Source organism: Molothrus ater, chromosome 11 (genome assembly GCF_012460135.2).
Source record: "Molothrus ater isolate BHLD 08-10-18 breed brown headed cowbird chromosome 11, BPBGC_Mater_1.1, whole genome shotgun sequence".
NCBI classification, from domain to species: domain Eukaryota; kingdom Metazoa; phylum Chordata; class Aves; order Passeriformes; family Icteridae; genus Molothrus; species Molothrus ater.
The window spans coordinates 14015276-14031424 of record NC_050488.2 but is presented as its reverse complement, the minus strand read 5'-3'; the positions used below and the strand labels follow the sequence as shown (position 1 = coordinate 14031424).

The window sequence follows — 16149 nt, the reverse complement described above, 5'->3', positions numbered from 1 at the left end:
TTTTTTATGTTTATTCCGTGCAAGCTGGAGAGGGATAAAAGATATCCTGTGGTAATTTTGAAGCCCATGAGAAGTGGTCATAGATGATGTTTAAATGTCCCCCCTGTGGAAAGCACATGGCTATGCAGCTGCTCCCCTGTTAGCCTGGTTAGCAGGGCTGATTCATGGCCCAGCAATGCAGCCCAGTTGCACTTGTTCATTATTTATATAAATCACAGGCATCAGTGTTCTGGCTACATCAAGTTACAAGAGCATTGATGGAAGAAGGGTGACTTTTAAATTAGGCAGGGGCTGAGCAGACTTGCTGGAGAGCACAGTATATGAATGAAAGAGTTTAATGAATTTTCCTGGGTATTAAATGTGTATGTTCACTTATAGGAAGGTCACAGGTACTAAAATTTCCTTTAGAGGAACTTGCATACTTGAATTGAACAGAAATTACTAAATCAGTGCCTCTCAAGGACAGCTGAGAAAATTGTAGGTGACATAAGCAGGATATTGTGAAGAAAATCAGCTGAAGTCAGAGACCCTCCTGCCTGGTTTCATGTGATACATGAGTGCAGTCAGGACAGGCATCTTTACAGGATTTGCTCAAGCCTTATTCATATCCCAAATAGTATTTCAATCACGAATTTTAACTTAGTAGTGCCACAGTGTTTAAATGTTTTTGTCTTTTTAGCTATGTAGTAAGTAAGGTTTTAATTGCTGTATCTGCATTTTAGAAGCCCTCAGCCCTACAGCCAAAGATTAGTAAAGCCCAGCACTTCCATGGGGTGATGACAGTTGTTTCTGCAGTGACCTTATGGCAGGAAAGGGTAAGAGCTTGGTTACAGCATCAGTGGGAGGACAGTGGTCTTACAGATTTGGGCCATAAATTGGGAAGGGCTGAATAGCATCAACCTAAAGGTTTTAAGATCAGCAGTCCAAGACAGCTGAGAGCAGCTAGGTCTGAGCAGCCTGGCACCTGCTTTGGCAATGGCATCACTGCCTCTCATGTGTGAGTGAGGGCAGTGTCTGTGACAGCTCCCAAATGCTCCTGAAATCAGACAGGTGAGCCCATCCTTCAAGTGCTCCATGAGGCTCTGGAGGTAATGGGAGACAAGAGCTGACCTCTGTTACTTGTTGGCCACTCACACCCTCTGGATAGGTGTCATTTTTTGTTCCATTCAGAATAAAATCACAGCACTTCAGGCTGTTTGGTCAGTAACTGTGATGGCACCTCTAGGTGAATCTGTAGACACAAAGTCTACAGTGATGATCTCCTTTTTGTGCTTGTAAAAGGTAAAACAAGGGCCAGCATCTGTCAAGTTAGCACCTGGGGCATATCTCAACCTTTGGCACTTTGCAGCCAGAAGAGTTTAGCTGCTTATCCTAAGTTTGAATCCTAAATAAGAAACCCTGGAGACAAAAGTAGATCCTGGTGAGAGCACTGGAACAGCAAAATGCCATAAATAGGGCCATGATTCTAGTAAATTCTCTGTGCACAGCAGTTTTTCTTTATCAGTTCCAGACTTTGGGATGCACTGGCCAATAAGAAATGCTGAGCTGAGGGGTTCAGGCAGCATTCAGACAGTTAATACTGTCCTGATTGAGGAAGTACTGCCAGGACTTTTTCTGCCTGTGTACCTTTTTTTGGTGTTTGTACATCCATATGTATCCATCTGTATGTGTGTGTCCTTTTGGCCAGAATGACATTTGTCTGTCTGCACTTGCAGATGTTTTATTGCTTTGAGGTGTCAGCATGAGTTCTGTGATAGGGGGACAGAATAGCACAGCTACTTCATGGCATTTGTCCACAACAGGTCCCAGTGCACTTTCCCAACAAAGTAACTCCTGCAGTGATAACCTGCTTAATGATTAAATATGGAAATGAAACCATTGCACTGTTAGTCCCTCAGAAGATCCTAATACCTAGCTACTGTCCAGAGATAATTTTCTGAACAATAATTTAATACACAGCCCAGATAAACTGGGTACTCAGATTGAATACAAATGATGTTTCAGTGGCTTGAATTATGGCCTTATGCTGAGCATCACTATGGCAACTAATGACATCACCACAGGCTCCAACCAGCACAAAACTCAACTTTTGATGGTCTCCATTTGTTGGCGCAGATCTTTTCAGGGCTTTTGAGGGTATGAATATGTAAGCACCAGTGTTGTCAAGGGTTTGCTATGTATGTTTGCTGTCATTTGAAACATTTATTCTCTTTGTGGTTAATGTTGTTCCCATGAAGGAAACCTAATGAAAATTACTGTTTGTATTTGGTTAGTAACATTTGTTGATAACATATGGTCTGGGAATGCTTCAGCAAATAAGAGCTTTTTAATAGTAAACAGAGATACGAGTTCTATAAAGCAGATGCTGTCAAAATACACAGTGGAAGGTTGGATATTTTCTTACTTTTGCCTCTTACCCAAAGCAAGATAATCTTCCTACTTTCCCTCATGGTGACAACGCAGTTTTTTGAGAGAAAACATAACCTGTGACCTGAATCTGTGATTAGAAAATTAAGTTGTTTCTTGCTTCTTACCCTTGAAATATTTTTTTAGGTAGCTGATGGCTCACACATGAAAAAGATATTATGTAAAGGACCTGACTGGACCTCTAGTGCTGTAGATAGTTTAAGCCAAACCTCTGCTGTCTGGCACTGGTGGAGGTTTGATGCATCATTATAAAAGACGAAACATGTGAAACAGTGACACCAGGAGAGGAAGCTTCAGAGCAAAGGTGATGAAGAACCCAAGTTTGTTAATCAGCTCTGTGCTGAACACGCTTATCTGCTGAGCTCAGTTGGACAAGAATTGCTCAGTGGGGAGCAAAGCATAAACTCATACTCCTGGAGCACAAGGAGAAGTAAATTAATTTTACTGATTATTTTCCAAATGCTAAACCTGCTGCTTGGTGTTCATCTTTGAGGAATATCTAGTCACTGGACCATGTCTTCTGAGCCTTTTCAAGGGAACTGCCTTTCTTTAGCAGAGGATCTAGTTTGAGGACAGCCTAAAGTGAGAAAGCGTCATTAACAGAGTGAGGGGGAATAGAAGTGGTTAGTGAGTTATGGTGTAATCATCTAGCTTGCAGCATTCTGGGTTGCAGTCTGGGTTCCACCACATCACTCAGAGGTGTTGCTCATGGCACGCTCTTGGCAGAGTCCCACATGGAATGAGTTCATGTTTTCTCTGCATTTGGGCAACTTGTGATTGCACAAACTTGTAGATGTCCTCTAGAGACATCTTTGTGTCTAGAGACTGTGGATAATTCAGCCTCCATAGCACTCCTTTCCAAGCCAGGGAATGACTCAGAGAGTACAAATACTAGACGGTGGTTGATGGTGTAGTTGCAGAGGTGGCATCTTCCTGGCCACTGCAATGCCACCCACAAGGAGCTGGTGTCCTGCTCTGTAGTCCTAGCAAACTAGGATTACTCCAGACATAATGGCTTGGACTTAAACTTGGGTTGAGCTGAGACTTGGAAAGCGACCCAGGTTAAGTTGCAATGTCTTCAGAAAAAGCAAACTTCACACTCAGCCTGGAAAGCAGAGGTTAATTAGCCAAGAAAGGAGGACAGGCATGAGTGATTACAGACATCCTGGGTGCAGATGTCTTCAATCCTCTACTTCTCTTGTGACTGCATAGGCTGGCACTGCAGAAGACATTGTTCTTTCTAACTAAGAAAGTTCTCTCAAACTTGGTTTCGTGCTGCTCCCAGATGCTCTCTTTATTTCCCCAAAGGATCATCATGGGTTTTCCAAACATCTGTCCCACATTTCCCAAAGAAGATAATTAATGCCCTTGTCACTCACACAACCCAACAACTTCAACTTGTGTCAGACACTTTTTAAGTTAACTGTTTCATGCCTGAGCAGTGTTGCTGCTGACCTGCCAGCTGAGCTGAACACCTCTCTGTCCTTCTTTTCACAGCTGGGGCACCCAAGGAGACTTCACGACAACCCATGCACTTCCTGCAGTGAAGGTGAAGCTATTCACAGAGAGCACAGGAGTGCTGGCTCTGGAGGACAAAGAGCTTGGGAGGGTAAGGAGATTTTGAGTTTAATAATGTTTCCTTCTGGCCCTGCTTTTCTAGAGAAATCTCTCCTGAACAGAAATATCTTGGGAGCACAACATGCTCTGCTTTTTTGCCAAGCTTCAGGAGGGGGAAAGAAAGCAAGCTCTGCACTGCTGGAAAGGAGTGCATCTCGCATGCTGTCTTTGTTGTGAGTTTTTAATGGCAGCATTTCAGCTGGCTGTGCCTGCTCTCAGCAAAGGCAGAGGATCTTGTGTGCAATATTGGCAGTCCGGAAAGCCTTAAAGGTTGCTTGCGGAAATGGACATTCCTGAGGCAGAAAAGGGAATTGTGCTGAAGCAAAAAGAGGGGTTTAAGTTTGGCAAGGGACTGTTAAGTTTCTCTCATATCTGCTGAGCAGCCAGTGCATGGTTTGAGCTTTTGAAAGCACTGACTGCAGTACTCCCTGCAAAAGGCTTGGAGCCCTGGCTTCCCTGGGGGTGGATGGTGGCTGAGCTGGTGGCTTCAGAGGGGCTGGACTGGGAGTGAAACATGAGAGTTCATTGCTCCATCAGCGGTGTTAACAGCAAAGAGCTCAGATTCTCAGGGTATTGGCCACAGAGAAAATCTTCCCATCTCTGCCCCTTGTTTGTGATCCCTAAACCAGTGCCCTGGCACTGGTGGCCCTTGATCACTGCAGCCCATAGCTCCAGAATATCTGTGGATGGCACTTTCCTGTGGCTTTGGGGCACTTCACTTGTCTCCATGGATCTTGTGCAGCTGTTTAATTTGTGTTGGCCCCAGGCAGAAGTGGCAGCAAACTCCTTGCCATGCCTTCCTCAGCTTCTCAGGCTGAGATCAGTGTGATGATAACTCCACGAAAATCAGTTTGGGGTAAGAGGACTTGGCACCTCCTGTTGTGGCTCAGCATGACCCAGGTGATCTCCAGGGGCAGCCTGGGCTCTGTCTGCTCAGCTCTGCAGCACTCCTTGCTCTCCGTCCTGTCTGTATGGCAATGGCCAAGAAATCCATGGTCAGGAAAGCCACTGATCCTGTTGCAAGCCAAAGAATTATATTTCCAGTCATGGACTAACTTGTTGGGGTGTTTCTTGCTAACTCCATGGCTGTTTGTGCCTTGACAAGGAAGAGTCTCTGTCCATTCACCATTTTTCCTAGTTAACATGGTTTTGTGTTAATCCTGTTCATAAAACTGCAGAACATTCTCCCAGGACCTAGTGAGCTGTTGATTTAAATTTATAGCTTTATCGTGGAGAATGCTGTGTGCAATTTTGTCTCATGTAATTCATGTTCATTTTAATTATTTGTGTTTTTATGTTCATGAAGTATCCTTTGTTCTTGCACTTGAGAGAGAGAAAAGCAAAGCTACCCCCTTTTTTCCCCTCTCAATCTTCTCTTCAAAGGGAGTCACAGCCCCTTCAGACTTTCTCATCCACACCTTGATCCTTCCTTTCTCCCTGTCCTTCTTTTTTGACAAAGAGGATGACCCCTCTAGGCTGCAGTACTACAGCTGAAGACCTACAATTGTTTTGCTGCACAGCATCATAATATTTTCAGGATTATTTTCAAAACCTCCTACTTCAAACAGCCTGGCACCCTGCCTTTATCCACTGTGGCATGCTGAGCAGAGCTTTTCACCCAGCCAGCCGCGCTGCCATTCAGGGATTTTCCCCTGAGTGGTTACACTCAGTGCAGCCCCTCTTGCTTTGTGAGTCTTGTTTCCACTGGCAGCCATGAGCAGTGCTGACTTTGCTGGTCTTGGGAAGCAATTAGCTGTGCATGTTGTTCTGAGAAAGATGTCAGCACCCAAAGCAACCCCTCTTGCCCTGAAAGGCTGATGAGCCAACCCTACCAATGTGCTTTAATTCCCAGTCCAGCAGGAAACTGTCCCTCAGCCCAGAGTTTCTGCAGGCTGAAGGACACAGGCCAGCAGTGGCAAGTGTGGGGAGCTGGCAGCGATTCCCCCTGGCCCGTGGCCACCAGTGCTTTCAGTCGGCCAGACTTCAAAGGGACACTCGGTGTACCCAGAGCGGCCGAAGGATGACGCGTGTCTGCTCAGGCTGCATCAAGATTTCTTCTTTAAATTAAAATGAAACCGGGAGTGTGTTAAGCCCCTAGTTTAGCTGTTGGAGTGGGCAGGAACCTGCCTGCATGGAGAGAAGAGGAAAGCAGGTTTTATACACAAAACACCCGTGCTCAGCCGCCCTTTGAGCAGTGGCTTTGTGCTCTGCCAGGCGGGTACAAAGCCCACTTTCTATTGCGAGCGTTGAGTTGGCAAGCGGCCGCCACTCCTCAGCTCACCACTTTTATCCAGGGGAGAACTGGAAAATGCTCCCAAGCCCTGCTCTGCTGAATGGGCAGCTGAAGGCATGGGAATACATCCTGACCCTATTGAAGCCAATGGCAGGGCTCCCATGGATTTCAGTCATGCCAGTGCTTCATCTACCGAGGGCAAGGAGGGGAAGAGCTGTGAATTGCAACACCACTGAGAAAAGTTTGTGTCTTTTGTTGAAAAAAGAGTTAGAAATCAAAGCAGAGAGCATCCCAAGCACACAGAATGGCTGCTGCCTCACTAAGAGAAGCAGCTTAGCACAGGTGGATGTTCTTGCATGACCTGCCTGGCACTGGAGTTCCTTGGGTGCTGCTCAGAGCTTGGGTCTGTCATGGTTCTAGCATCCCCTGCCTCATGCGGAGAACTCATTTCTCATCTTCAGGATTTGCTTAAATGTGTTTTCTTCCAAGAGTGATGCAGTACAGACTGGTGTTTCTCAGTTATCTGTGTGACTAATAACAGCTTCAGATTCCTGACAGAGAAAGCAATTCAATAAAAGAAGAGATAAATAACATTAATGGATAAGGGTAAAGTTGAGAATCTACTGATGTTTACCTCAGGCTTTAGAGGAGGCAATAAAATAACTTTTAGAGTAATTCATCAGGGGGATAATAGCATCAATGATATTTTGGTGGAAAACAGCCCCTAGATTGTTGAATCAGCAGCAAAGTTGAAGAGCAGAGGAATACAAGATTATAGTCTGGGCTGGAGTTTGGCAGGAGCATAGACTAAGCATGAGCAAGAAATGAGTGATGGCAGCACACCAGTTAATGAGGGTGAATGCTGCCATTTGTAAGAATTGTGAAACAATTTGCTTGCATAAAGTTTAACAAATTTAAAGAAGATTCATCTCACTACAGCACAGTGGAAACTTGAATTAATTTGTACCAGGCAAAGTCACCTCTGAGAGTGAAAGCATCAGAAGGGGAGCAGGTGTAGGAAGAAGGGGATTAGGCCACCTCAGAGGAAACATGGAAATACCAGGAGAAGATGGTGGATGTGGTGTTGTCCCAGGGGAGTACTCTGTATCTTTCTCTCCAGGGAGCTGCTCTGCTTTGTAGTGGGAATGAATGAGTGGGAAAAGCACAGTTGTGATCAGGAAAGACTATTGACCTCTTGGAGCTTTCAGTTTCTTTGAGCCATTGGTGTTCATCTGCAGTCACTGGTGTTGAATGGATGTGCTGCAGCTGGAGATCCTCCCAGCATTTCCTGCTGCAGGAAATGGAATCAGAGTCCTGCAACCACTCATGTCATGACATGGGATGCAGATTTTATCTGCTGTCATAGCTCAGTCAGATGTACCATCCTGAAATGATAGGAACTGATCATACAGCTCTGTCTGCACAGCCCCGTGAGCTGACTGAGGACTCAGAGAATATATGACCTAATCTCAAAATAACAAGCTGTACTTTAAAAAAGCAATAAAAAGCCATCCTCATTGATGTGAATAGGCATATCCAGACTGACTTCTAGGGCAAAACTAGGTCATCTGAGGTATTTTTATTCCACATTATTAATGTTCCACATTAAACCCCATTTTATGAATAATTTTTCCCTTTAACAATGTTTGTTTTAATTCTTACAGGTTGTTCTCCACCCTACTCCTAACAGCCCAAAGCAGTCAGAGTGGCACAAAATGACTGTTTCCAAAAACTGCCCTGATCAAGACCTGAAGATCAAGCTTGCTGTGCGAATGGATAAGCCTCAAAACATGAAGCACTCTGGGTAAACATTTGTCTCAATCTAAAGTCATTTTGTTTTGAATGTGCATTAGGAAATTTTGCTTTTTAAGGTTCTCAAAGAGAACCTCTTTTTCTCAAGTTCACAGGAGGTGAAGCAGAAAGATACATATAAAAATGACATTATTTCAGTCATTTATAGTGCACTTTCCATATTCTTAGCATAGTCTTTTTTAATGTATATGAGCCAAACAGTTTAAATTTTAAACAGTTTTCCTCATGGGAAATTATGCTTTTTCCTGTGAGTAAATGATAGATTAACTGTCCAACTCTCTTACTGAGAATAATATAATTTTTTTAAGTTATTCTGTGTCTCCCTGTATTGATTTCTCAAAACCAAAATCACAGTGCACTTTCCACTTGAAATGAACCCCAGTGTGACCAGCATTATTTATACTGAGATACACACCACAATTAAATAAATTCCACAATTGTCTTGAGTAGGACTAATAATTGGGAAGGTTAAAGGAGACACCTTTCCCCTACAGGAGGGAGTGTCAGAAAATCTGGGGCCAGAGGGATCCCTGACCACTTTTACCTTCATATAATTACAAATTAGATCATCCTTGGGAAGATCTAGCTAAGGCCATTGGCAAGGCTCTGATTGCTTTTCAGAGCTGAGGATGTGACAAAAAATTGAAACTGTCCAGGAAGCTTGATGTTGGAAATAACTCTCCAGTCTGGTTTTGGTGCTATAGAAGTGACTTTGTTCACTTTTATTTTCATGGCAATTTGTTAAATTCCATCCATTATTAGGTAATCTAGATCACTCATTTTTTCTAATTCCTCCTCCTCCTGTTTTCTCAGCTGATGAGATCAGAGCCAGTAATCTTGTGTGAAGTTTAATTTTTTCACCACAATCACAGGCACCAGAGCCAGAGAGGACAGATCCCCTGTCCTGTTTGTTTCCCTGATCTCAGCTGATAGTAGGGCTGTTTTCTGGGTTTCTTCTACTAACATTTGATCTACATGTAAAACTCTGAGGTTTATACCTCTTGCTACCTGAACTGAGATTATCTTTCTGTTGATGTTAGCAGCAATGGCCAAAAGGACATTTATTACCTTCTTCTTGGACTAGCCAAGGACTCAAAGCCCACATCAGCATGACTTGGAGTTTTGTGATTTAAACATTCACCAAGTGTATGCTAGATCCCTTCTGGCATAAGGAACCCCTTGCATAACCAAAAATGAAATCTTTTTTGTGTTTATTGAGCCAGAACTAAAGTAATTATAATGATACATAAAACATATTAATGCTGAATAATATCCTTATGTTTATTATTAGCCTGGTGCTGCCACTAGTTTTGCCAGTGTTTGTGTTATAGTGTCACAGTGGCCAATTCATCACAGAGATTAAATGCTTATTTTGACATTAATTTTTAAAGTTAATTCTTCCTTTGTAGAAAACAGTAAATTCACTCCTCCTCAGAGATTATTCAGTTTGCTTGAATTATCTGTAGCCAAGCAATTTCTCGGATTTCATCTTAGAGCTGCTCAGTGAAGTGCCCTGGTTTAGTCAGTCCAGTGGATATTGAGATCCTGTGTGCTGGGTTTGATGTAGGAAGTGTCCCTCTGTTTGACAGCTCCCCTCAGCAAAATGGTTTTATGAAGGCTAAAGCAGATTTGGGATTTCTCTCCCTTAATTCTTCTGTTGCAAATGCATTCTTCACCCATCCAACCATGTTGTAGCTATTCATTGGCACTAAAGAGCTTCAAATCCTCAGCAAGTTGTGAAAGACAAAGGGAAAGAGAGAATTAATACTGTGTAACATTAAGGGTCTGTAAGATTTTTATGCCACTTTCTTTGCAGGTAATCTGTTCAGGCTAGAAAGAAACCCATTCATGAATGCTGCTGAGCTTGAGAGTCTTGTAATTGCTCCTTCTTGTGCATTAACTTCAGTTTCTAAGTGTAAACATTCTAAGTGTAAACAAAATATACTGAAAAGCAAGAGAACAGATTAACACTTGTGTACTGAATTCACCTGTTCTTTTCTCCTAGGTATTTATGGGCCATTGGTAAAAATGTTTGGAAGAGATGGAAGAAACGATTCTTTGTCCTGGTCCAGGTAACAGATGTAGCTAGAAGTGATCTTAAATCACAACATGAAGTACTTGAGTCTGTCCTCCGGCCATTTTCAGTGCCATGTGATTGATGCTGAGCTGTGGTTCTGTGCAGGGTGTCTGTTAAACATGGATTCTTTTCTAAATGTATGGGTGTTCTCAAGGATATCCCAGTTGCAGACTTCTAGCCTTGAGTTTTCAGATGCACTTGAATGCTTGATAAAATGGAGAATCAATTTTAATGAGGAATTAATGAGGCGAGGAGGAAGCTCAGTCTGTCTTGGTTGGAGGTTCTTGGGCTCTCTTTTGAAGCTCCAGGTTAAATTTGGAGCCCATTTGAATCTACAGAAGTTTTATCACTGGCTATGTCAGAATCAGCATCAAATCATTCTTGACATCTTTCTTGCCTTCACATTTATTACTGCTTCTCATGGTCTACAGCTCTCACAGATCATTTTGCAGCCATTGTTTTGCAGTGTCTTCCTTTTTCCCTTTTTTCTTTTTTTCACTTTTTGCCCTCCCAGTCATTAGACCTGTACATTTGACCACTGTTAAGAATGGAAGGAGGAAACAAGGAAACAGGCAGATGTCCTCTGTAACCTAGAAAGGTTCTGCTCAGTACTTTGTGTGTTAGATCTTCCCTCACCTTCCAAGGGCAGGTGAAACCACTGCATTGGCCACAGAAGTGTGGCCCCAGTGTTTATGATCCATCTTCACACCAACCTGAGGAAGTCACAGAGTCCTCTTGGGTCCATCTCTCTCTCCCTCCTCTCTGGACTCTCTTGGTGTGTTGTCTCCAAGTGTGAGGAATAAAACCTTGGTTCAGGGTTTTCTATGAAAGCAGCATAGAGATGCTCTGTGGAATAACATGGGATCCAACTGAGATCTTGTGACACCAGAGATCCAAACTGATCAGCTCAGAGTGTAAAACCCTGCTGCTGATAAAGCAGATGGCAGGTCTGCTGTAGAGGGGCAAAGTGTAAGAACAGAGATGGTATAGACCAGGTGCACCAGACTCCACATTTGGAGCATGCTTGTTTGTGTGCTGTCCTGTGCTGGTAAGGAGAGGAGTCCAAGCAGTCCCTCTTCCACCTTAGACACCTGATTTACCTGTCCTAAATCACCTGGTGTAAGCTGGTTCCTTTGTTTTGTGTTAATTATTGCTCCAAGTTCAGCTGTCTCAGTAGGAAGCTTAATTGTATTCAATCCCCTTTTAGCCATCATGGCTGGCTTCCATAGCATGAAACTATGGGGGAGAAAAGGAAATCCATCCTTGGGAAGTAAAGGAGATTTAGGATGTGTGGGACCCATGTAAGTAGGAGGCTATTTAGAGAGACTCATTGAGTACCTAGTCCCATAACCAAGTATGATCAGCAGAGGCAGTTTAAGTGCTCATTTTGTACTCCACATGGGGTCAAAATGGCCACAGAGAGGGAGGAGGTAGTGTGGAGCAGCCACAGGGCATGCCTCTATCTGCCTTTCCCTTCTGGGAGCATTTTATACTGACCCTGTTCTTTGGCAGAGATTGAAGTATTGCTTTTCTCTGTATGTTTCCTTTATTATGTTCTGAAATGATGTTAGAAGTGCTATGGCAGTCCATGATCACCTGTAGTGCAACTGGTATTGCTTTTCCCTGAGAGACAATTCAGTCCTCTTAGACCAAATTCTCAGTTCTTTTTTGCCCTGTGAAGAGGGATGCTCCAAAGCAGTGAATCATTTTTCCCAACCTCATTTCTCCCATAAATAATTCTATTGATACTCTTCCATGCAAGGGTTTGCAGGTTTGGACTTGTCTCTCAGAGCCTTCTGGCCATTCAGTGTGGTTGCAGTTGCTTCTCTGGTTTTTAGCTGCTATAAATTCTTCAGCTTGCTGTGGAATTGAAGCTCTCAGAGTTATTCCATGTTTTCTCATGTTACTAGGTCTGTGTTCGTCAGTTGGCATATCAGAGCAGGATTTGGCCAGAAAAGCAATTCATTTGAATAAGATGAGCAGACTTTTGCCCCCAGAGAGTCTCTGTAGCCCACCTCAGAAATTCCAGCTGCCACTGCAGCTTCTCTGTTATGTTACCGTTTGCTCAACATTTGGTGCAATGTAAAGTGTTCTGCCGTACATCAAATATAAACAAGAAACACTCTCTATGCAGTCCCTCAGATGTAGTTTGAGCATATTGAACATGTCAGCAGGCAATAAAGATGGAATAAAAATACTTTGCTGTCCGTATGTTTGTCATTTGCTTTTCATGCAATGCAAAGGATGGGTGCTGATACGAACAGGGATTGGCAGTAAAGGTGTTGATGTCCAGGATGCTCTGAACTCTGCTAAACCACAGGCAGAAAATAGCCCCTGCAGGAAGGTGAGCTGGCTCTTGTTACAGAGAGTGGACAAGGAGCAGCCCCTCCTTCAGGAGCTTCATCCACACCAGCCTCCTGCCTGCACCAGAGTTGAGATTTAGAGCCCAAAGCATAAAGTCCATTTGACATATAGTGGTCTGGTCAGTCCCTGACACTGCCAGGAGGGCAAGGCTGTTTGGAGGAATAGCAAAACATTTCCTTTCTGATCCCTTGTCTCTGTCCCTTACCTGTAGCATCTTCTATTGCTAGAGCATGTCCTGTTGCTTGCAGAATAACCTCCCCCTCATGGTCTTGTGCTCTCTCCCTCTGTCCCCATTTCAGATGGACAGTCTTGATTCCTTCAGTGCCATTGGGTGGTACCACTCTGTCTTCTGGTACCAGTGGTTAAGAAATTCGTGGTAATAAATACTCAAACTCTTCGTAACTATTTAAACAAGGCACAAAAGTGCCAAACTGCATGGGTGGCACCAAGGAGGAAGGTGTTGATGGCAGTTTGTCTCTTTTGTGTCAGTGGAGCCTTGCCGCCAAAAACGGAGGCTTTGCGCACGTATGGAGAAAAAGCAGCTCTGCTGGGAGCGCTTCCACTGCTACTTGGCTTGTGTTAAGCCCTGGAGAGAAGGGGAAAGGAGCAATAACTTCCTTGTAATTTGGGTGGAATAATCCCTCGCACCTTCTGTGTCTGTGTAACTGCAAGGGTTATACAGGAGTGAAGTGATTTGTTTGGGTGTAGTGGCTGAGAGCAGTTCCTTTGTGTCATTTCTAGACCTGAGCTTCAACTCTCCAGCACCTGCCTTGCTGGGTGGACTTGGTCCAGCCACTCAGGGAAGGGTTATGGCATGGCATGGCTGGCAGGGCAAGGGTGTGTGCTCCTCCAGCACCGATCCGTGCATTAAGAGGGGTTAGTTTTCCCTTCCAAATGAATCGCAGTCCTCTCTGTACACTGCCCACCCTTCTCATAGACACCCTTTGAGATGAGCAGCAGAAGAGCAGAATACTGATTAGATGTAAATTACATGGCAGAGACTCGTTACTTGCCTAATTTTAAATCCTGAGATATGCAGTGTGAAAATGATGGCAGAATATGGCCCTGAGCTTGGATGGAAATGGTCCGCAGCATCACAAGCAAGGAAAATGCTTCGTAAAGGCAGCAGTAATGCCAGTGGCAGTGGTAAGCAAAAGCAATTAAGCTATTTAGGGCAAAGTTCTCTGTGACCGGTTAGGAAAGAAAATGTACATCCATTTCAGATGTTGTAAGTGTTTGCTAAGTTGCTGTATCAGCTGCTTGAGCACAGCACACAAATTTCAGCCAGTTTGCCAATTAGACCCTCATGCAAAAGCTGGGATTTTTGCTAGCTGGCAGAGCTTGTATTAATTCTTTGCAAGGTCTGATGTGCTGTACTGGCAATAACACCATGGTTGGTTATGGTGGGTTTGCTGGCTTTGCAATAGGAAATTTCTTACAATGATTTTTAAGGGCAAGTGAATTAATTACACTGAGATTTCAGACTGAATCTGTTCATCTCTTATCATAACCCCATTTCAGTGCTCTGGCAGCATATGGGAAGTAACACTCCATGGTACCTGGATGACATGTCTGCTGAGTAGCTTGAAGCAGTTTTCAGCTGATTGTGTCTGATGGTGTTTGCAGAATGTTGTTGGAACCAGATCAACTCTCTGCAGATTAAAACCAGTTGCAGTGTCTACGCCTGGATCTATTGTTCTAGTGACAGACTCCCTAAACTCAGTATAATTTAGACTAATAGTGACAGTCCTTGCTTTCAGCAAAACTCAGCTGACTCGGGATAAAATGAAATGAAGTAAGAGTTCAGTAACTCTGAATATCCCCCCAAAATTGAAAATAATTCAGCAGAATTGCAGTGTGGTACACCAGCAGTCCTGGACTGTGGTCTTCAAGCCAAGGTGAATGACCCATAGCTGGTTCCCATAATCATATTAAATAATGTTTTCTCTTAGACCCTTGCTGAGAACTAGGCATAGATGGTGATTCTTGTAAAATCTGGAGTGTAATGATACATACAAAATATCTGGAAACTGCTGGTTAAGCTGATGCCACAGCTAGTTCCACCTGGCTGCAGTAGGTCCTGCATATCCTGTCCATACTCAACAGGATGAATTCCCACCACACAGCCCTGCCCAGGAGAGTACACACATCTCCCGATTGAAGACAGAAGCTAGGACAACTGTTTTGTGCAGTTTTTAGAGCTGAATGGATATGCTGAGATGTGAAAACTGCTATTTTCATATTTCTTTCTTAAAGCTAGATCATTTCCTCTGCTCATTTGTGTTAGGAAAGGGCTTGGGAGGCAACATACAGCTGCAACCAGAGGACAAGAGTCTCCCATCAAAGTGGAAAGCTGTATTACAGCTGGCAGTATCTTCGCACGGTTTCTCTCCCTTGGGACAAAATGCATGCTGTTAATTTAGAAAAGGTCCATTAAAGAATTTAACCCAAGTAGGGTGGTGTTGTGTCAACAGTAAAAAAGGGGGAGCAAATGACTGAGCTCAGAGGGTGAGGCATGACAATTAACAGGTTTGAGCAGGGTCCTGGGGAAAGCAGTGCTCGCTAGAGCAGGAGTCTCTGGTAGAGAAACCAGGACAAAGTCAGAACTGGTTAATGCATATCGCTGTATTTATTAATCAGTTGGATTATATAGCTGGTGACAGAATATGGTCAAGTGCCAAGAAAGTCAGATTTAATTTAGCAGCCTGGGAATAGTGAACTTTGGCATTTGTCTCCTGCTGTCTGCTTCCCCCTTCCTGAATTTCTTTGTCTTTTCCCCCACCTTTTTTTCCCCTTATGTTCTTTTGTCTCAAATTATTTCTCAAAGTGTTTTCCCCTTTTTGTAATGAACCAACCAGGGGTGCCTTGGATTAGTTCCCTTCTTTTACTTTCTCTCAGTTCAGCTTCCTTAGATGCTCCTTTCCTGGCTGTCATCGAGTCCCTGGATGAAATCCCAGCTGCTTTGAGAATTTGTCCCTCACTGGGCAGAGATTTCTCCTCTGTCTTCCTTCAGTTTCCTCTCTGTATCTGTGTTTTTTCCAATTACTCAAACCATTCATCTTGCCCATCCCATCTGCTCGCTCGCTCTCATACTCAGCTATGGTTCAGAGTGAACTCAGCAGGCTGTAAGATTAATTTCTGCTATTAACTGTTTCACTTGTCTGGCCACTTCTGAGCTTTACAGAAAGCAGGCTCTGTAAAGCACAATATTTTGGAGGACTGATGAAAGGCAAGTGCAATCTTCTCTTGACCCTACAGTGTTGTTCTGCAGCAAAGCACAACTGTGACATACTGAGCTTTCTAGAATCTCATTTTCTTGGGCTTGGCTTTACCACTGCTTGTAAATGGAAGGAGCCACATGGCACTGGTAGCCATGGCACCAAATTCTCTCTGACCCCAAGCAGTAAATGCTCCAGGCAGCAGGATAGGGCACACAGGCTGGTCTGCCAGTCCTTGAAGTCAGTGGCTTGAGTTGTTTAGGTGCAGGCACTCTGCATGGCACAGTTGGCACCTCTTCCAGAGGCCATCATTAGCTTTGTCCTCTCTCCAGCCTGATCCTTTGCTTGCTCCTGCCAGCAAGCTCAATTCCTGAGCTTAAGCTTCTGAGCTGTGTGAGTAG

The 16149-nt window shown here is 43.8% G+C and overlaps 1 protein-coding gene across 8 annotated transcripts in view; it reads left to right on the top strand.

The window, feature by feature from the left end:
• Window positions 1-16149, top strand: part of CADPS (calcium dependent secretion activator) — a 204182-nt gene that overhangs the window by 87886 nt on the left and 100147 nt on the right. For all 8 annotated transcript variants that reach the window (XM_036390827.1, XM_036390824.2, XM_054515999.1 and 5 more), the window contains 3 exons: window positions 3925-4036; window positions 7942-8081; window positions 10095-10161. In XM_036390827.1, the coding sequence (XP_036246720.1) occupies window positions 3925-4036; window positions 7942-8081; window positions 10095-10161 (319 nt within the window). The remainder of the gene's footprint in view (window positions 1-3924; window positions 4037-7941; window positions 8082-10094; window positions 10162-16149) is intronic.